Raw genomic sequence first — 22002 nt, forward strand, 5'->3', positions numbered from 1 at the left:
GCGCACATGGCAGCAGACAATTTTGTAAAATGTTGTAGTTAGCCACAATTTAGAATTAGCAGGTTGATTTGATGCTGTTACTTTTATTAATGTTAATTATCATTATACCATTAATGGTTCTCTTAATTATCAATGCATCAAAGTTTCACAGCTGATATTAAAAAAGCTTGCTAATGCAGTATTCCATACATACCTTCCATTATCATTATAGGCATAGTATAGTTTAGTGTTTCCATATAGTAAAATAATTTATGCAACTTATGCAATAGTATAAAAAAATGTAAAATATTTAAAGGGACAGGAAACCCAATATTTTTCTTTCATGATTCAGATAGAAAATACAATTAAAAAAAAATTCCAATTTGCTTCTATTATAAAATTTGCTTTGTTCTCTTGTTATTCTTTCTTAAAGAGATATCTAGATAGGTAGCGTGCACATGCCTGAAGGTAGCGTGCACATGCCTGAATGTTGCTAATGTATAACATTGTGGCAAAAACTAATGCCATATACTGCTGCAGCATAAATAGTTTGTAAGATGCACAAGAGAGAACTTTATGGTCAGTTTTATTGCCCCCAACCTTTCAGCACTGAGACTGATGGAACACAGTGCCTCTATCCAGGCAATAACCCGAGGTCATTGACAGGACAACCAATCTTGCAAATATACTTTTTTATGTCATAATGCCTCAGAAACATAAAGAATGCAAAATATGTGTATATGAAATAGATATATCAGAAGTTATAAGATGTTATATAATTTCAGTCAAAAATTCTGAGCTGTATGACATGTTGTAAAAAGAGAGGGGTTTCCTAGCTCCTTTATATCTAATTTGCCCAGAATCCTCTTGTGCATTGGTAACAGTGTATATGTAGTTTTCCTGGGTAAAAGCAAGCGGTGATACTTGCCTAGATGTGCTAATTTACTATGCAGCAATTTTTATTGATTTACTAGCCCCTCTAGAAAGAGGTTTGGTCAAGTAATTTGATATCAGAGGAACAGGTATAAAATTATGTGTTTAACAATACAAGTGGTTCATTCTACAGCGTGGTTGACCTTTTTTTGCCAATCTCCCTGGCACAGACATCTAAGCTAGAAAAGTATTAGGTCTGTTATTTCTCATTTTTATTTTTAAAATGGTTTTGCTTGTGTATAATTCTGTATTTATTATTTATCATTTTTTGCATAATAAATAATTCCTTTATTAAGTTTTGCCTTTGTCTAATATTTGAACCACATCACTGAAAGAGACTGTTAGTATTAATTAACTGTGTAATTAACTGTGTTTTTAGATTATTTTTGCTAAATTGTATTCTGGGATTTAATTTGTTAGTCTGGGTTTTCCTTATGATTTCCCATATAATAAATCTTAAGTGGTGGCAGCTTAGAGATAGTTTAGTGTGGGTGGCATTAAAGGGGAGTTTGGGCATTTGTTCTAAGTCTAGGGCAGACTAGAGAGAGATATTAACCCACCCACTGAACTAAGTCACAGATTTGCCTGCAGTGGCTAGACTGTGACAGATTAACCCTTTCTGTGCCAAACAAGTTACTGGTGCAGGGTTGGTTAACCCTGGTCGTCACATGTATGCTATATAGGAATCCTCAAAGAAACATTTGGGGTTTTATGACCCTTTAAGATGATTGTTCCGCTAAATATAGTCCATAGTGTTCTGTGTTAAGAAGGAAATTACTATGAAATATTCCCAACTTTCACTTGATTTGTGTTTCATGGGGTTATCGTCGGTCCAAACCCACTACCTTATGTTACTTTGATGTATACACTTTCCATGATTGATGGTTTCTCCTTGGTTCTGTAGTTGTGGAACCAGAAGTACTTAATATGTAAAAATGCTTTATAAACCTAAACTATTCAGTGGAAAAGGTTTCTTAAATCTCATACTGAAACTGTTTAAAGAGTCTAACATTAATCAACATATTGATATTCTGTATATAGTATGGTTTATCGTTCTAGTCATCTATACCAATGTTTAATGAAAAAGTAGCTGAATGTATTAAGTAACAGAGGCAGACAAGGAAGTATGTACAATGATTTTTTGTGGAATTATATGCTAAGGAAGTAATTGTACTTTCGTTTTTGCAGAGACATGAGAGAAATGAAAAACCTTTTAAGCAAACTCAGGGATTCAATGCCTCTGCCATTAAAAAACCAAGGTATGCGTAAGCCTTTGATAACTGTGTGTGTGTGTATATTTATATGTATGTGTATGTGTGTGTTGTGTTTATATATATATATATATATATATATATATATATATATATCATTTCCTATGGCATGGAGAGTCCACAATTTCATCCAATTACTAGTGGGAATTCAACTCCTGGCCAGCAGAAGGAGTCAAAGTTCACCCCAGCAGATCTGTTAAGTGTCACTTCCCTTACCCATAATCCCCAGTCATTCTCTTTGCCTCTGTCAAGGGAGGATGTGCGAAGATGGTGTCTGAAGATATTTAATCCTTTAATGGGTACTTTTCCCTGCACGCAAGGATTAGGGACTATGATGTGTCCATGTCAATCTCTTTAGTAAGAGTAATGGTGGCTTTTAGCATTTAGAAGGTGGTGAGGTTGTCTTTGCTTAACTTCTAACATTATTGCTACCCCTGTTATGGAAAGCCAGGGTTTTTATAGAAAGCCAGCTGATAGCGGTATGCTAGCACACTACGTCCGGACTCTTACACCCCTTGTTAAAGTGCCTACCTTTTGCTTGATGTTGCTCTTTAGTTATTTACTTCTTCCTGATAATATGAATAGAGCTTCAACAAGGGTGTCTGTGGAGTCTCATAGCGTCTGCTTAGCCCACAGCAAACGGACCACATAGGAGAAGCCGTGAGTGGGCTAAGCAGACGTTACGAGACTCCACAGACACCCGTGCTGAAGCTCTGTTCATATTATCAGGAAGAAGTAAATAATTATAGAGCAACATAAAGCAAAAGGTAGGCACTTTAACAAGGAGTGTAAGAGTGCGGACGTAGTGTGCTAGCATACCGCTATCAGCTGTATACAAAGTCTTATATGAACTCAACCAACAAATTAAGCTTAAACAGTTAAAAGTACCACAATACTAAAGGGACACTTTTAAATTTTCTATGAAAAAAGGATAAAATCCTAAGTGCTGGACTTTTTAATTAAAACCATTGTTATTCAGTTACTATTCCAACGATTTAACTGATACAGGTGGTTCCATTTTGCAAAAGGAGACTTTTCAAGCGCTTTTAGACTGATTGTATTTGCAATATTTTTTGTCATTTTATATTTTTTAATTTTTTTTATTTGATTGAATATAGTACAATCAAAGTAAAGAAATGACCGGTGATGATATGTAAATTTTAAAGAGAATTTTTATGAATTTATTAAACAGTTTTTTTGGTATTTCGATATCTTTTGTTGAAGATTTTGTTTTATGTAAGCACATACAGCACATTTTAATTCAACAATTTTTTTGATATTATAGTCAGCCTTTGTTGAAAATTCTATTATTTTTCATAGTTACCCTTTGTTAAAGATTTTGTTTCATGCAAGCACAAAATAAAAAATTATAGTTATCCTTTGTTGAAGATTTTGGTTTTTTTTTATATCATAGTTATCGTTTGTTGAAAATGCAAATTTTTTTATAACATAGTTATTCTTTGTTGAAGATTTTGTTACATACGAGCACAAAATAGTCATCCTTTGTTGAAGATTTTGTTTCATGCAAGCACAAATAACACATTTTTAAATTATTTTCTATTTTATTATTTTCTATTTTGTATCGGCAAATAATTTGCAAACACACTTTGCACACATTTTTGCAAACATTTTAATTTCACTTATGATCATTTGATATACATCAAATATTTGAAATTACAATTAACCCTATAGCTTTCTTCTAGCGCACATATACACTATTTTCTATTATTGTGATGCGCCTTTTAGGTTGAGACGATGCCATTTATTTCAGAATAACAGTTAAGTAGTTATTGCGTTGTTTTTTGTTATCCTTTCTCCTTGCAAGACGGGTCTTGTTTCCCAGTTAGAGAGTTGTTTCTCTAAATGTTGAGACTTCATTCTCCCCTATGTATAAAGTTGGGAAAGACGTTTTTTACACTGTGCTGTGTCTTGTGGACTTTGTCAGCATTTGTGTGCAGGGAGAAAAGAAAGGTTGATTAGATTTGTATCTGAGTCTGTTTATATATTTATATAAGATTATAGTTGGAAATGTTATAGAAATATTATAGGGGCATTTATATTGGGGGCTATCTGTCCTTCTGTTTGTATCTTTTTCTACCTTTCTCCTTTGGGTATTAAAGTATTAAAATAATACCAGGAGATATAAGGTTTTTCTTTGTTTTCCATTCTGTCTGGTTTTTCTAAACCTTTATGGTATATTAATGCCATCTGCTGGCTATAATATTTATGTATACTAATTCTGCATTATTTCTCTATTGTTTGAGAGATGTATGTGATGTGGATATCAAGTAACTTTTTTCATGAAATAAATAAATGTACTGTGGGTACTGTTATTTTTCTACATTTTAGACACTTTTTGAGTGTATCTGGGATTTCTTATCCTTTGCTGCCATCTTGTGGCAGTTCATGAAGTTTGACTACTGCAGATATCTTCTTTTGTTACAGGAAAGAAAAGGTTATCTAAAATGTATTATTTTTTTCTGATGCCCCACTGATGTGATTTATTCCTCTTATTTAGAGGTTTATCCTGGGGATGGTATTAAATTACACAGATTAATCCCTGGTATTTCCCAACATTTGGTGGTATTTTACATTTAAACATGATCTAATTTTTTTTCCATGCTCTTGTATGTATAGATTACAATACTTTTCCTCTATCATTCTGAGGAACTTGTTTATAGCTGTATTGTTATTATGCCAATAATTTTCTAACGGCTAGATTTAGAGTTTGACGGTAGCCGTCAAAACCAGTGTTAGAGGCTCCTAACGCTGGTTTTTACCGCCCGCTGGTATTTGGAGTCATTCAGGAAAGGGTCTAACGTTCACTTTCCAGCCGCGACTTTTCCATACCGCAGATCCCCTTACGTCAATTGCGTATCCTATCTTTTCAATGGGATCTTTCTAACGCCAGTATTTAGAGTCATGGCTGAAGTGAGCGTTAGAAATCTAACGACAAAACTCCAGCCGCAGAAAAAAAACAGGAGTTAAGAGCTTTCTGGGCTAACGCCGGTTCATAAAGCTCTTAACTACTGTGCTCTAAAGTACACTAACACCCATAAACTACGTATGTACCCCTAAACCGAGGCCCCCCCACATCGCCGCCACTCTAATAAAAATCTTTAACCCCTAATCTGCTGACCGCACACCGCCGCAACCTACGTTATCCCTATGTACCCCTAATCTGCTGCCCCTAACACCGCCTACCCCTATATTATATTTATTAACCCCTAATCTGCCGCCCCCAACGTCGCCTCCACCTACCTACAATTATTAACCCCTAATCTGTCGACCGTACCTCACCGCCACTATAATAAATGTATTAACCCCTAATCCGCCTCACTCCCGCCTCAATAACCCTATAATAAATAGTATTAACCCCTAATCTGCCCTCCCTAACATCGCCGACACCTAACTTCAAGTATTAACCCCTAATCTGCCGACCGGACCTTACCGCTACTCTAATAAATTTATTAACCCCTAAAGCTAAGTCTAACCCTAACACTAACACCCCCTAAGTTAAATATAATTTAAATCTAATAAAATAAATTAACTCTTATTAAATAAATTATTCCTATTTAAAGCTAAATACTTACCTGTAAAATAAACCCTAATATAGCTACAATATAAATTATAATTATATTGTAGCTATTTTAGGGTTTATATTTATTTTACAGGCAACTTTGTATTTATTTTAACCAGGTACAATACCTATTAAATAGTTAATAACTATTTAATAGCTACCTAGTTAAAATAATTAAAAAAATTACCTGTAAAATAAACCTAAGTTACAATTAAACCTAACACTACACTATCAATAAATTAATTAAATAAAATACCTACAATTATCTACAATTAAACCTAACACTACACTATCAATAAATAAATTAAATAAAATACCTACAATTATCTACAATTAAACCTAACACTACACTATCAATAAATAAATTAAATAAAATACCTACAAATAAATACAATTAAGTAAACTAACTAAAGTACAAAAAATAAAAAAAGCTAAGTTACAAAAAATAAAAAAATTAATTACAAACACAATAAAAATATTACAATAATTTAAGCTAATTACACCTACTCTTAGCCCCCTAATAAAATAACAAAGCCCCCCAAAATAAAAAAATGCCCTACCCTATTCTAAAATTAAAATAGAAAAGCTCTTTTACCTTACCAGCCCTTAAAAGGGCCTTTTGTGGGGCATACCCCAAAGAATTCAGCTCTTTTTCCTGTAAAGAAAAACATACAATACCCCCCCCCCCAACATTACAACCCACCACCCACATACCCCTAATCTAACCCAAACCCCCCTTAAATAAACCTAACACTAAGCCCCTGAAGATCTTCCTACCTTGTCTTCACCATGCCAGGTATCACCGATCGCTCCAGGATCCGAAATCTTCATCCAAGCCCAAGCGGGGGCTGGAGATCCATCATCCGGCTGAAGTCTTCTATCAAGCAACGGCTGAAGAGGTCCAGAAGAGGCTCCAAAGTCTTCCTCCTATCCGGGCAGAAGAGTAGATCCGGACCGGCAACCATCTTCTTCCAAGCGGTCACAAGCGGCTCCATGTTGAAGACCTCCGGCGCGGATCCATCCTCTTCTTGCGACGTCCTAAGTCCGAATGAAGGTTCCTTTAAATGTCGTCATCCAAGATGGCGTCCCTCGAATTCCGATTGGCTGATAGGATTCTATCAGCCAATCGGAATTAAGGTAGGGAAAATCTGATTGGCTGATTGAATCAGCCAATCAGATTGAGCTCGCATCCTATTGGCTGTTCCGATCAGCCATTAGAATGCGAGCTCAATCTGATTGGCTGATTGGATCAGCCAATCGGATTGAACTTGAATCTGATTGGCTGATTCCATCAGCCAATCAGATTTTTCCTACCTTAATTCCGATTGGCTGATAGAATCCTATCAGCCAATCGGAATTCGAGGGACGCCATCTTGGATGACGTAATTTAAAGGAACCTTCATTCGGACTTAGGACGTCGCAAGAAGAGGATGGATCCGCGCCGGAGGTCTTCAACATGGAGCCGCTTGTCACCGTTTTGAAGAAGATGGTTGCCGGTCCGGATCTACTCTTCTGCCTGGATAGCATGAAGACTTTGGAGCCTCTTCTGGACCTCTTCAGCCATCGCTTGATAGAAGACTTCAGCCGGATGATGGATCTCCAGCCCCCGCTTGGGCTTGGATGAAGATTTCGGAGCCTGGAGCGATCGGTGATACCTGGCATGGTGAAGACAAGGTAGGACGATCTTCAGGGGCTTAGTGTTAGGTTTATTTAAAGGGACAGTATACACTCATTTTCATATAACTGCATGTAATAGACACTACTATAAAGAATAAGATGCACAGATACGGATATAAAAATCCAGTATAAAACTGTTTAAAAACTTACTTAGAAGCTGTCAGTTTGGCTCTGTTGAAAAGGTAGCTGGAAAGCCCACTGCAAGTGGCAAATAAGACACTCCCCCCCCCCCCTTCTTTTGCATATGAAAAGACCTTTTACACAAACAGGAGCAAGCTGGAGAAGGTAGCTGACAGTATTCACATAAAACTTTGGGGCTTGGTTAGGAGTCTGAAAATCAGAGCGATGTTATTTAAAAATAAGCAAAACTATACATTTATTTTAAAAAAAACCTTTATGGGCTATATAAATAGATCATCTACAAAACATTTATGCAAAGAAAAAAAAATGAGTGTATAATGTCCCTTTAAGGGGGGTTTGGGTTAGATTAGGGGTATGTGGGTGGTGGGTTGTAATGTTGGGGGGGGTATTGTATGGTTTTTTTTACAGGCAAAAGAGCTGAATTCTTTGGGGTATGCCCCGCAAAAGGCCCTTTTAAGGGCTGGTAAGGTAAAAGAGCTTTTCTATTTTAATTTTAGAATAGGGTAGGGCATTTTTTTTATTTTGGGGGGCTTTGTTATTTTATTAGGGGGCTTAGAGTAGGTGTAATTAGCTTAAAATTGTTGTAATATATTGATTATGTTTGTAATTAATATTTTTATTTTTTGTAACTTAGCTTTTTTTATTTTTTGTACTTTAGTTAGTTTATTTAATTGTATTTATTTGTAGGTATTTTATTTAATTTATTTATTGATAGTGTAATTTTAGGTTTAATTGTAGATAATTGTAGGTATTTTATTTAATTAATTTATTGCTAGTGTAGTGTTAGGTTTAATTGTAACTTAGGTTAGGATTTATTTTACAGGTAATTTTGTAATTATTTTAACTAGGTAGCTATTAAATAGTTCTTAACTATTTAATAGCTATTGTACCTGGTTAAAATAAATACAAAGTTGCCTGTAAAATAAATATTAATCCTAAAATAGCTACAATATAATTATAATTTATATTGTAGCTATATTAGGATTTATTTTACAGGTAAGTATTTAGCTTTAAATAGGAATAATTTATTTAATAAGAGTTAATTTATTTCGTTAGATTTAAATTATATTTAACTTAGGGGGTGTTAGTGTTAGGGTTAGACTTAGCTTTAGGGGTTAATACATTTATTAGAGTAGCGGTGAGGTCCGGTCGGCAGATTAGGGGTTAATTATTGTAGGTAGGTGGAGGCGACGTTGGGGGCGGCAGATTAGGGGTTAATAAATATAATATAGGGGTCGGCGGTGTTAGGGGCAGCAGATTAGGGGTACATAGGGATAACGTAGGTTGCGGCGGTGTACGGAGCGGCAGATTAGGGGTTAATAATAATATGCAGGGGTCAGCGATAGCGGGGGCGGCAGATTAGGGGTTAATAAGTGTAAGGTTAGGGGTGTTTAGACTCGGGGTACATGTTAGAGTGTTAGGTGCAGACTTAGGAAGTGTTTCCCCATAGGAAACAATGGGGCTGCGTTAGGAGCTTAACGCTGCTTTTTTGCAGGTGTTAGGTTTTTTTTCAGCTCAAACAGCCCCATTGTTTCCTATGGGGGAATCGTTTTTTGAAGCTGGCCGCGTCCGTAAGCACCGCTGGTATCGAGAGTTGCAGTGGCGGTAAATTATGCTCTACGCTCCCTTTTTGGAGCCTAACGCACTGAAAACGCAGCCATTCTGTGAACTCTAAATACCAGCGGTATTTAAAAGGTGCGGCCAAAAAAAAGCATGCGTTAACTACGCGGGTCGTTACCGACAAAACTCTAAATTGAGCCGTAAATTTTCTAAGTAACCTTGACGCTGCCATATTTTATTTATATATGGGCTTAATGGCTGCCTATTATTATTACTTCTATTTAAAAGTGATCCTTTATGTTTAAGGATTTTTAAATATGACATTATTTTTTTTGTGTGCTTATTTTCTGAGTATAGTTTACTCAGGCATATCAGGTTATCTATTTATGTCCTTTCATATTGAGGAGACTATTTTTCTCCTTGTTTTTTTGTTTGAGTTAAATCTACAACTTCATGCATTGTCCTACGTATCACATATATATTATTGTGTTAGGACGCCGTAGCTTATATCTCCTCATATTGAGGTGATTCCTGAAAGGGTCTGTGTCATATGTTAAACTGTATAAATTTCCTTTCAGGTTATCCTACTTAGGTAGGACACAATATTTTCATTCGTTAGTTTTCGCTGGTAAGGGTCAGATGGGCCAAAAAGATAAAAAAAAAAACGTATCCGTGTGCCAGCTGGGCCCACCAACCGAAATATATGGTGGGTTAACAAGTACCAACCTGGTTCTTACTAATCATTACTTCATCAGAAAGTGTTCATATGCTGCCTCACTTCCTCGCTCCAATTTTTTATAAACTGAAGAGAAATTAAAGGGGTTCTAAGAACTTTGTGAGACCTGTTATCCCTCCCTCAGACAGCTGATCTTTGACACAAGGGTGTATTGAGTTCTGAGTAGTGACACTATATTTCCCTATGGGATTTAGTCACATGCCTGCCACAGGTGTCATGGAGACCTGTCCCTTAGCCTACTCTTGTTTGGTCATTGTTGTACTCCTCTCAAGAATCCTCTGCTGTTGCTTGCGTAGCACTGGATGGGATTTTCTACTAGGCACAGTCTTCTTTGAAGCTGGTAAGCATGGAAGAATGGGTGCTATACAGGTAAGTATAAAGCACTCATATAGCCCACAAGCTATTAATAGAAATATTACATAATGTATAGCATATCCAAGGGACATGCCAGGTTACACACAGATTTAAACCATATATACTATACACATGTTAATGTTTATGTGTTTATATGCCTCTTCTTTAATGTGTAATACATTTTAGATTCATGTAATGTAATTGTGCATTAGCTTATAATGACAGCAAATTGGCTGTTTTTATTCACTTTTTTTTGTCTTTGCAATGGTTTTAACACTTTAACTATGCAACACTGTGAAAATTGTTTTACTTTTTTACAGAGAGCACTCCCAAGCTCTTGAATGTGTCCTCTGAGCGGCGGCTTAGCACGTTACTGAATAACTGCGCTCTCTCTCCCAAAGCTTTATGACAAGCAAACATTTAATGTGCCGGTTTGTGCGTGCCACTCAGAGTTTTGGCAGCACAAGGGTTAACTCCTTTCTCACCGTCGGATAGCACATGACAATGCATTAGCACTCTGAACTTCAAATAAGTAGTAGATTTTCTTCTGACAAATTTCAAAGTTTTATGTCTATTTCCACTGGAAAGCATTGTTTCTTTTGGCTATCTCTTCTGCTAGAAGAGTTTCTGAATTATCTACTCTCTCTTGCGAGTCTCCTTATCGGATATTCCATCAAGGTAAAGGTGAGGTTTCCTCACACAACATTTATAGGGAATGTAAAGATCTTTACATTCTTTTGATGTTGCTAGAGCACTGAAATATTATGTTGATGCTACTAAGGATTTCAGACAGACTTCTAGTCTGTTTGTTCTTTTTTCTTGTACTAAGAAGAACGGCTAGAAAGCCTCTGCTATTTCTTTAGCCTCTTGGTTGAAACTTTTCATTCACAAAGCTTATTTCTTCTGTTATGTGTGATCAGTCCACGGGTCATCATTACTTCTGGGATATAACTCCTCCCCAACAGGAAATGCAAGAGGATTCACCCAGCAGAGCTGCATATAGCTCCTCCCCTCTACGTCACTCCCAGTCATTCTCTTGCACCCAACGACTAGATAGGATGTGTGAGAGGACTATGGTGATTATACTTAGTTTTTATAACTTCAATCAAAAGTTTGTTATTTTACAATAGCACCGGAGCGTGTTATTGCCTCTCTGGCAGAGTTTGAAGAAGAATCTACCAGAGTTTTTACTATGATTTTAACCGGAGTAGTTAAGATCATATTGCTGTTTCTCGGCCATCTGAGGGAGGTAAAAGCTTCAGATCAGGGGACAGCGGGCAGATGAATCTGCATTGAGGTATGTAGCAGTTTTTATTTTCTGAATGGAATTGATGAGAAAATCCTGCCATACCGTTATAATGACATGTATGTATACTCTACACTTCAGTATTCTGGGAATGGTACTTCACTGGAATTACTCTGTAAAAAGTATATTAAACCTTTTAATAGGTATTTATTATGTTAAACGTTTTTGCTGGAATGTAGAATCGTTTGCATTTTCTGAGGTACTGAGTGAATAAATGTTTGGGCATTATTTTTCCACTTGGCAGTTGCTTGTTTTAATTGTGACAGTTTCGTTTCTCACTCACTGCTGTGTGTGAGGGGGAGGGGCCGTTTTTGGCGCTCTTTGCTACGCATCAAAAATTTCCAGTCAGTTACTCTTGTATTTCCTGCATGATCCGGTTCATCTCTAACAGAACTCAGGGGTCTTCAAACTTCTTTGAAGGGAGGTAGATTCTCTCAGCAGAGCTGTGAGACTTATATATTGACTGTGATTAAAAAACGTTGCTCTGTAATTTTTACATTTCAAAATTAATTATTGTTACTTTACTAATGGGAACAAACCTTTGCTAAAAGTTGTGTTGTTTTCAGGATTGATGCTTTAACAGTTTTTTTCAGTTCATTATTTCAACTGTCAGTTAATCGTTTAGTGCTTCTTTGAGGCACAGTACGTTTTTGTTAAATAAGATTGTAACCAAGTTGCTAGTTTATTTGCTAGTGTGTTAAACATGTCTGATTCAGAGGAAGATACCTGTGTCATTTGTTCCAATGCCAAGGTGGAGCCCAATAGAAATTTATGTACTAACTGTATTGATGCTACTTTAAATAAAAGCCAATCTGTACAAATTGAACAAATTTCACCAAACAGCGAGGGGAGAGTTATGCCGACTAACTCGCCTCACGTGTCAGTACCTGCATCTCCCGCCCGGGAGGTGCGTGATATTGTGACGCCTAGTACATCTGGGCGGCCATTACAGATAACATTACAAGATATGGCTACTGTTATGACTGAAGTTTTGGCTAAATTACCAGAACTAAGGGGCAAGCGTGATCACTCTGGGGTGAGAACAGAGTGCGCTGATAATACTAGAGCCATGTCTGATACTGCGTCACAGCTTGCAGAGCATGAGGACGGAGAGCTTCATTCTGTGGGTGACGGTTCTGATCCAAACAGATTGGATTCAGATATTTCAAATTTTAAATTTAAATTGGAGAACCTCCGTGTATTACTAGGGGAGGTTTTTAGCGGCTCTTAATGATTGTAACACTGTTGCAATACCAGAGAAATTGTGTAGGTTGGATAAATACTTTGCGGTACCGGCGAGTACTGACGTTTTTCCTATACCTAAGAGACTAACTGAAATTGTTACTAAGGAGTGGGATAGACCCGGTGTGCCGTTCTCACCCCCTCCAATATTTAGAAAGATGTTTCCAATAGACGCCACCACACGGGACTTATGGCAAACGGTCCCTAAGGTGGAGGGAGCAGTTTCTACTTTAGCTAAGCGTACCACTATCCCGGTGGAGGATAGCTGTGCTTTTTCAGATCCAATGGATAAAAAATTAGAGGGTTACCTTAAGAAAATGTTTGTTCAACAAGGTTTTATATTGCAACCCCTTGCATGCATCGCGCCGATTACGGCTGCGGCAGCATTTTGGATGGAGTCTCTGGAAGAGAACCTTAGTTCAGCTACGCTGGACGACATTACGGACAGGCTTAGAGTCCTTAAACTAGCTAATTCATTCATTTCGGAGGCCGTAGTACATTTAACCAAACTTACGGCTAAGAACTCAGGATTCGCCATTCAGGCACGTAGGGCGCTGTGGCTAAAATCCTGGTCAGCTGATGTAACTTCTAAGTCCAAATTACTTAATATACCTTTCAAAGGGCAAACTTTATTTGGGCCCGGTTTGAAAGAAATTATCGCTGACATTACAGGAGGTAAGGGCCACGCCCTGCCTCAAGACAAAGCCAAAGCTAAGGCTAGACAGTCTAATTTTCGTCCCTTTCGGAATTTCAAAGCAGGAGCAGCACCAACTTCCACTGCACCAAAACAGGAAGGAGCCGTTGCTCGTTACAGACAAGGCTGGAAACCTAACCAGTCCTGGAACAAGGGCAAGCAGGCCAGGAAACCTGCTGCTGCCCCTAAGACAGCATGAATCGAGGGCCCCCGATCCGGGACCGGATCTAGTAGGGGGCAGACTCTCTCTCTTCGCCCAGGCTTGGGCAAGAGATGTTCAGGATCCCTGGGCGCTAGAGATCATATCTCAGGGTTATCTTCTAGACTTCAAATTCTCTCCCCCAAGAGGGAGATTTCATCTGTCAAGGTTGTCAACAAACCAGATAAAGAAAGAAGCGTTTCTACGCTGTGTACAAGATCTGTTATTAATGGGAGTGATCCATCCGGTTCCGCGGTCGGAACAAGGACAAGGGTTTTACTCAAACCTGTTTGTGGTTCCCAAAAAAGAGGGAACTTTCAGGCCAATCTTGGATTTAAAGATTCTAAACAAATTCCTAAGAGTTACATCGTTCAAAATGGAAACTATTCGGACAATCTTACCCATGATCCAAAAGGGTCAGTACATGACCACAGTGGATTTAAAGGATGCTTACCTTCACATACCGATTCACAAAGATCATTACCGGTATCTAAGGTTTGCCTTCTTAGACAGGCATTACCAGTTTGTAGCTCTTCCATTCGGATTGGCTACGGCTCCAAGAATCTTCACAAAGGTTCTGGGTGCCCTTCTGGCGGTACTAAGACCGCGAGGAATTTCGGTAGCTCCGTACCTAGACGACATTCTGATACAAGCTTCAAGCTTTCAAACTGCCAAGTCTCATACAGAGTTAGTTCTGGCATTTCTAAGGTCGCATGGATGGAAAGTGAACGAAAAGAAGAGTTCTCTTTTTCCTCTCACAAGAGTTCCATTCTTGGGGACTCTTATAGATTCTGTAGAAATGAAGATTTATCTGACAGAAGACAGATTAACAAAGCTTCTAAATGCATGCCGTGTCCTTCATTCCATTCAACTCCCGTCAGTAGCTCAATGCATGGAGGTGATCGGCTTAATGGTAGCAGCAATGGACATAGTACCCTTTGCACGTCTACATCTCAGACCGCTGCAATTGTGCATGCTGAGTCAGTGGAATGGGGATTACTCAGACTTGTCCCCTACTATGAATCTGGATCAAGAAACCAGAAACTCTCTTCTATGGTGGCTTTCTCGGCCACATCTGTCCAGGGGGATGCCATTCAGCAGGCCGGACTGGACAATTGTAACAACAGACGCCAGCCTACTAGGTTGGGGCGCTGTCTGGAATTCTCTGAAGGCTCAGGGACAATGGAGTCAGGAGGAAAGTCTCCTACCAATAAACATTCTGGAATTGAGAGCAGTTCTCAATGCCCTTCTGGCTTGGCCCCAGTTAAAAACTCGGGGGTTCATCAGGTTTCAGTCGGACAACATCACGACTGTAGCGTACATCAACCATCAAGGAGGGACAAGAAGCTCCCTAGCAATGATGGAAGTATCAAAGATAATTCGCTGGGCAGAGTCTCACTCTTGCCACCTGTCAGCAATCCACATCCCGGGAGTGGAGAACTGGGAGGCGGATTTCTTGAGTCGCCAGACTTTTCATCCGGGGGAGTGGGAACTTCATCCGGAGGTCTTTGCCCAAATACTTCGACGTTGGGGCAAACCAGAGATAGATCTCATGGCGTCTCGCCAGAACGCCAAACTTCCTCGCTACGGGTCCAGATCCAGGGATCCGGGAGCGGTTCTGATAGATGCTTTGACAGCACCTTGGAACTTCGGGATGGCTTATGTGTTTCCACCCTTCCCGCTGCTTCCTCGATTGATTGCCAAAATCAAACAGGAGAGAGCATCAGTGATTCTAATAGCGCCTGCATGGCCACGCAGGACTTGGTATGCAGATCTAGTGGACATGTCATCCTGTCCGCCTTGGTCTCTACCTCTAAGACAGGACCTTCTGATACAGGGTCCATTCAAACATCAAAATCTAACTTCTCTGAAGCTGACTGCTTGGAAATTGAACGCTTGATTTTATCAAAACGTGGTTTTTTCTGAGTCGGTTATCGATACCCTGATACAGGCTAGGAAGCCTGTTACCAGAAGGATTTACCATAAGATATGGCGTAAATACCTATACTGGTGCGAATCCAAAGGTTACTCCTGGAGTAAGGTTAGGATTCCTAGGATATTGTCCTTTCTACAAGAAGGTTTAGAAAAGGGTTTATCGGCTAGTTCATTAAAGGGACAGATCTCAGCTCTGTCCATCTTGTTGCACAGGCGTCTGTCAGAAAATCCAGACGTCCAGGCTTTTTGTCAGGCTTTAGCTAGAATCAAGCCTGTGTTTAAAACTGTTGCTCCGCCATGGAGTTTAAACCTTGTTCTTAACGTTCTACAAGGAGTTCCGTTTGAACCCCTTCATTCCGTTGATATAAAGTTGTTATCTTGGAAAGTGTTATTTTTAATGGCTATTTCTTCGGCTCGGAGAGTCTCTGAGTTATCAGCTTTACATTGTGATTCTCCTTATTTGATTTTTCATTCAGATAAGGTAGTTCTGCGTACTAAACCTGGGTTCTTACCTAAGGTAGTAACTAACAGGAACATCAATCAAGAGATCGTGGTTCCTTCCCTGTGCCCGAATCCTTCTTCAAAGAAGGAACGTCTTCTACACAATCTGGATGTAGTTCGTGCCCTCAAGTTCTACTTGCAGGCAACTAAGGATTTTCGACAAACGTCTTCCCTGTTTGTCGTGTACTCTGGTCAGAGGAGAGGTCATAAGGCTTCGGCTACCTCTCTCTCCTTCTGGCTTCGTAGCATAATTCGTTTAGCCTATGAGACTGCTGGACAGCAGCCTCCTGAAAGAATTACAGCTCATTCTACTAGAGCTGTGGCTTCCACTTGGGCCTTTAAGAATGAGGCCTCTGTTGAACAGATTTGCAAGGCAGCAACTTGGTCTTCGCTTCATACTTTTTCCAAATTTTACAAATTTGACACTTTTGCTTCTTCGGAGGCTATTTTTGGGAGAAAGGTTCTTCAGGCAGTGGTTCCTTCTGTATAATGAGCCTGCCTATCCCTCCCGTCATCCGTTGTACTTTTGCTTTGGTATTGGTATCCCAGAAGTAATGATGACCCGTGGACTGATCACACATAACAGAAGAAAACATAATTTATGCTTACCTGATAAATTCCTTTCTTCTGTTGTGTGATCAGTCCACGGCCCGCCCTGTTTTTTAAGGCAGGTAAATATTTTTTAAATTATACTCCAGTCACCACTTCACCCTTGGTTTCTCCTTTCTCGTTGATTCTTGGTCGAATGACTGGGAGTGACGTAGAGGGGAGGAGCTATATGCAGCTCTGCTGGGTGAATCCTCTTGCATTTCCTGTTGGGGAGGAGTTATATCCCAGAAGTAATGATGACCCGTGGACTGATCACACAACAGAAGAAAGGAATTTATCAGGTAAGCATAAATTATGTTTTTGAAGCGGGTCAGCCTCTGCCACAGAGCATTACAGCTCATTCTACTAGATCAGTTGCCACATCTTGGGTTTTCAATAATGAGGCTTCAGTTGGTCAAATTTGCAAAGTGGCCAGTTGGTCTTCTCTGCATACCTGTTTTTGCTTCATCAAAAGCAGCCTTTGGTAAAAGGGTCCTTCAGACAGTTGTCAGTTTGATAATTGTGCCTATATTTTGAGTTTGTTATAAAATATATACTGTATCATTTTTGGGTTATGGATTTAATTTCTCAGCGGAAGAAAAAGGCTGTTTTTATTTTAATCCCTCCCTTTGTTACTCATGGACTTCCACACCTTGGGTATTAATTCCCATACGTAACAGGTCTAGCCACCTATATGAAAGAAAACATAATTTATATCTTACCTGATAAATTCATGTTTCATGGTGGCTAGAGTCCACGAGCCCCTACTTGTTTGGGATTAATTTTTATTTAAATACTTCTTTTTTCCCTGCTCCTAATTTTGGCTTTTTCTCCTTCTAAACACTTCTAAACACCTTACCACTTGGCTATGGCCAACTAAGGTATAAGTGAGGTGGGAGGAGTTTTATAGGCTTTTGAAATTTGGGAAACTTTGCCTCCTCTTTGCCTCACATATATAACAGGTCGTGGACTTACGCCACCATGAAAGAAATTAATTTATCAGGTAAGATATAAATTTATGTTTTTAAACAGCTTTATAATTACTGGCTTAATTTATAGCTAATTTTCTTAACCATTTCTTTGATTTACTTTCAAAACCTTCTACTATTGTAGAATTCAGAATCCTTTGAATTTTCTAAAGTCAGCAAATTTGTTCTTGCAATATCATTTCAGTCATTTGAATTAATGCTTAAATATGGTTTTTCTTCCTAAATGGAAAGAGTCCACAGCTGCATTCATTACTTTTGGGAAATAAGAACCTAGCCACCAGGAGGAGGCAGACACCCCAGCCAAAGGCTTAAATACTCCTCCCACTTCCCTCATCCCCAAGTCATTCTTTGCCTTTCGTCCCAGGAGGTTGGCAGAGAAGTGTCAGAAGTTTGTTTTTGTCTCTTATGGAGGGTAGTACTCTTAGACATGGGACGGGGGCGTTAAGTAATCAGTCTCTCAGTGAGGGCCTGGATGAAAGTTAGAGTCCGGAGATGCAGGTAGAGTCTTTCTGCGAAACCATCCCGACTCATATTAACAGCTCCACAAGCAATCAGCGTTGTCGAACTTCACTTCGCTGCCTGCTTTCTTCTCTCAAGTCCATGGCAGAGGCGCTGCTACTATTCGTCACACTTCAAGGGCCGTGTTCCTGTTCCACGGCGTAGATTCCTGTAAGATCATTTTACTTCATCAGAATGTACTGTAACTTTTTGTTTCCCATAAGGAACTATCTTGCGGGACTTAAGTATATAAATATAGGGCCTCAGTCAGTCTCCTGTGGTATCTTGGAATCGAGGGTTAATTTCTCCCAAGGGGGATTATTGATCAGGGTTTTTTTTAATCATGTTTATGTGATTCAATCTGCTTATGTGTAGTGTTAACTGGGCTCTTGGCTTAGAACATAAAGGCCTCTGGTAGTGATGCAACTTTATGGTTGGGCGCGCTTTTTTTGGACTGTACGGTTCACCTTGTGACTGGACGTGTTTATGTTCTGGTCTTCCATTTCCGCATTCCTGATCATGTGGTGACTGAAAAATTAGAGTCTGCTGGTGTCTGGTGCTAGGAGGTGGTGAGTGCCCCAGCCATTGGGGGTGTCAGGTGCCATTTAAGTTATCTAGTTATGGAGGATTCTGATACTGGGACTGTTCAAATTTCAGATTCTTCATCTTGTGAAGAATGCAAATTGAATTGGCCACGTTGACACAAGTCAATCAGTTTTGTTCGATATGCCGTATTAGAGCACCCTGTTCCTCGGGATCAGGGGTCTGCTGAGCCATCCGCCTCTGGGGGTTCTGTCCTCCGAGAGGCAAGTTCCCTACTGCTCTCTACTACTACATATGCGGCTTGTTCCCCCCAGAGGTTGCAGCTCGTTTTCACTATATTTTTGTCGATTATGCGTCTGCAAAGTCTAGACATTTATTTGCGTTCATGGTTGTGCCCGATTGTCCCGGGTCTACCGGCCTTCGGTGGGCCTATACAGTTCCCTGCAGGTGTAGCTGTCCCTGAGTGTTGTGCCTTTCGTTACAGAATAGCGCGTCTTCGTGTTTTACTCAGACACGTTTTTGAGTTATTAGTGGATCCTATCCTTAACGGATACGGGAATCCGCAGTATTCTACTTTGAATGGCTCGCCTCATTAGGAATGAGGGGATGATGTAATCTCCAAAATGTCTGCTTATTGAGATCTTTCCCAGTTTTTGTTGGAAGATCAGGGTTCCATGTGGCTGTTCCTGCGGGTATGCCTGTCTTCTTCCTGGGCGTTAACCTACGGGTTGCCTTATATTTTCTTTTATCCGGTTAGGATGTCTTTTATTTTGATTATGTGTTTCCTTCGGGAACTTCTGGGATCAATTCTCTCTGGTTTATTCTTCGGAAGTTTGTTAAGGGACACGTTAGTCCTATGTTTTTCTGTTTTACCTTCCCCTCTGATGGAAGATTTAGGCAGCTTGACAGTTATGACCCCAGCTGCGGCAGGTCCTGCTGGGATTTAGATCTTCTGTCCTGTGGCTTATTAAGACAGGTGGCGCCTGTCCTGCCTGGCTGGTCCAGTAGGGGGCTGAGTGCTCACAATTATTATTTGTGTGTTTTCTTGTTTTTCTTTACAAGTTCAGCTATGCTCTCTAAAAGGAGGATTGTGTCAGTCCTTATTCAGCCTTCAATCTGGTTGATCGGGTCAGTAGAGTTCCACTGCGTCACTCTTTTTGCTCCGATTTCATTGGGGCATATAGTTTCTTTCCTCTCTTGGGAGGATTGGAGGCTTAGTGCCTCCTTACCGCCATTTTGGGCAGTTTGGTCTTCTAAGGCTCTGGAATTGTCCTTGGACTTGTTCCTGCTGTGGTTCTCTTGAGACCTTTCGGACTTCGTCTGTCCCTCGGGTTCCTTAGGGGGAACTAGTTCCCTTCAGGAGTTGGTTCCTTTGTAGGGACATCGGCAGCGTGGTCTCCTTGAGCTCTGTTTACGGTTTCTTCCCCGGAGGTGGGGGTTGCTCCGAATCCTTTCATCTTCTCCTCTGTTTTTAGGGGGGTGATGTGGAGACTAGCCTTTGTTCGAGTGACTTTGTCCTCGAAGTATCCCCTTGATCTTGGTTGCCGCCTAGGGCTCCAGTGACCTTAGTTCGGGCTTTGCTTCCTTAGCTCCTTGGAGCGTTGGACTCTGGCAAGGGGTGGTCTTGTCTTTTGGTCGGGACTTGCAAGTTTTTTTCATTGTCTGTTTTACTTGGACATTGTTTGGTTATCTCCCGGGGGTCTGGTTTTTATATCAGACAGGGGGATCTCAGTTTCTGGGTTCTTGATTGTTTGTTGTAGGGCTGCACGATTAGTCGCATATGCGATTTAAAACATTGATTAATAGCCGCAATCTTAAAACCGCAAGAGTTTGCAATGTTTTGCTAAATAAAAAAATCCTCAGAAGTGGCTGTAATATTGATTTGTTTGTGATTTCTTGCAAACCAGCTCCATCTAGTGGTTGCTTTTAGCACACATTTGTAAAATGGCTGTATTTACTGTATTTACTTTCACTTGCTGTTCTGATAAGCAGCCGAACAATCTAGAAGTCTAAAAGCAGAGCACATGCAGGAATGAACAGAAGAGAAAGCCACTTACTTATATTTCCCCCTAGGGACGTCTGTAGTCTGAAACTTAGGGTATGTAAACATTATGGAACCTCTCACACAATCTCCTGCTCCTCTTAGAAACAGCGCAAATACATAGCAGATGCAGTTAACCCCATGGCTCCCAAAAAGGCTAAAACTGCAGTCCCCTCTGCTACTGGGTTAACTTAACTGCATCTACAATGTTTATATATATATATATATATATATATATATATATATCTGTGTGCAACTGTGTATGTGATTGTATATTATATATGTGTGTGTGTGTGTATGTATATATATATATATATATATATATATAATTTTGTGTGTATGTGGCTTATACTGCTTCATTTGTTAATCATACCACTGTCCACTGAATGACTGTCCAAGAAAACATGACAATGTTGCGTGTCATAAGACCTAATAACTGGCTAGTGGCTACTATTTAATCACATCACAGGCAGCAAATTTTATTTTAACTATTTTGTGGTTTGTATTTTTATGCTCCAAGAGTGTATTGGACATTGAGAAACATGCACATTAAGATTCTGTAGTGTTAAATAAACTTTAGAATGCAAAATGAAGGTGTTATAGTCATTTATAAGAAAATCGCGATTACATTTTTTTTTTGCCCATATCGCCCAGCCCTATTTTGGGGGCTCTGACCTCTCTTCACTCTGGTTCTTCTGGTGGCTGAGGTTCTCACTCAGCGTTTCCTTTGTGGATCCCATTGTGGGTTGTACCAGACTGTTAGGATCTAGAACTGGTCTGGAGTTCCCCAGTTCCAGGTAACTTGGGCTGTGTACAGCCAGCTGTAGTATCCTGATGGTTAGCTTAGCTGCCTAGCAAGCGGAAGGTTTGCAGTTTGAAACAAGCTGCAGCTGTATTGCACCTTTGACTGTGTGCTAGCAAGCTGTTTATTAGTTGAACTGGTTCAGTTGACCAGGTTTTTCTTGGGGCCGATGCCTCTTGGGCTTGCCTTTTGCCTATTGGTCGGTTTCCCTTGGTCGGCTTGGTGAAATAGTGTGATGGCTTCGCTGATCTGCTAGCAAAGGGGTTCGCTGTGGAACCGCTGCAGTTATGGCACCTTGTCTGTGTGCTAGCACATTCAGATCTTCAGGGGATTCCTTCCAGATCAGGGTGTTGGAGATTTGTTCTCTCAGTTCAGCTTATGGCTGTGTTCTGGGGGCAGGTGCTCTGTCCTTCCGACCCTTTTGCCGGCCCCC

The 22002-nt window shown here is 39.7% G+C and overlaps 1 protein-coding gene across 1 annotated transcript in view; it reads left to right on the top strand.

Moving 5' to 3' along the window:
- RGS7BP (regulator of G protein signaling 7 binding protein) overlaps nt 1-22002 on the top strand; it is a 309940-nt gene that overhangs the window by 280306 nt on the left and 7632 nt on the right. Inside the window, exon 5 of the mRNA XM_053701326.1 lies at nt 2101-2171. Coding sequence (XP_053557301.1) covers nt 2101-2171 — 71 coding nt within the window. The remainder of the gene's footprint in view (nt 1-2100; nt 2172-22002) is intronic.

The sequence above is a fragment of the Bombina bombina genome, chromosome 2 (genome assembly GCF_027579735.1).
Source record: "Bombina bombina isolate aBomBom1 chromosome 2, aBomBom1.pri, whole genome shotgun sequence".
NCBI lineage: Eukaryota > Metazoa > Chordata > Amphibia > Anura > Bombinatoridae > Bombina > Bombina bombina.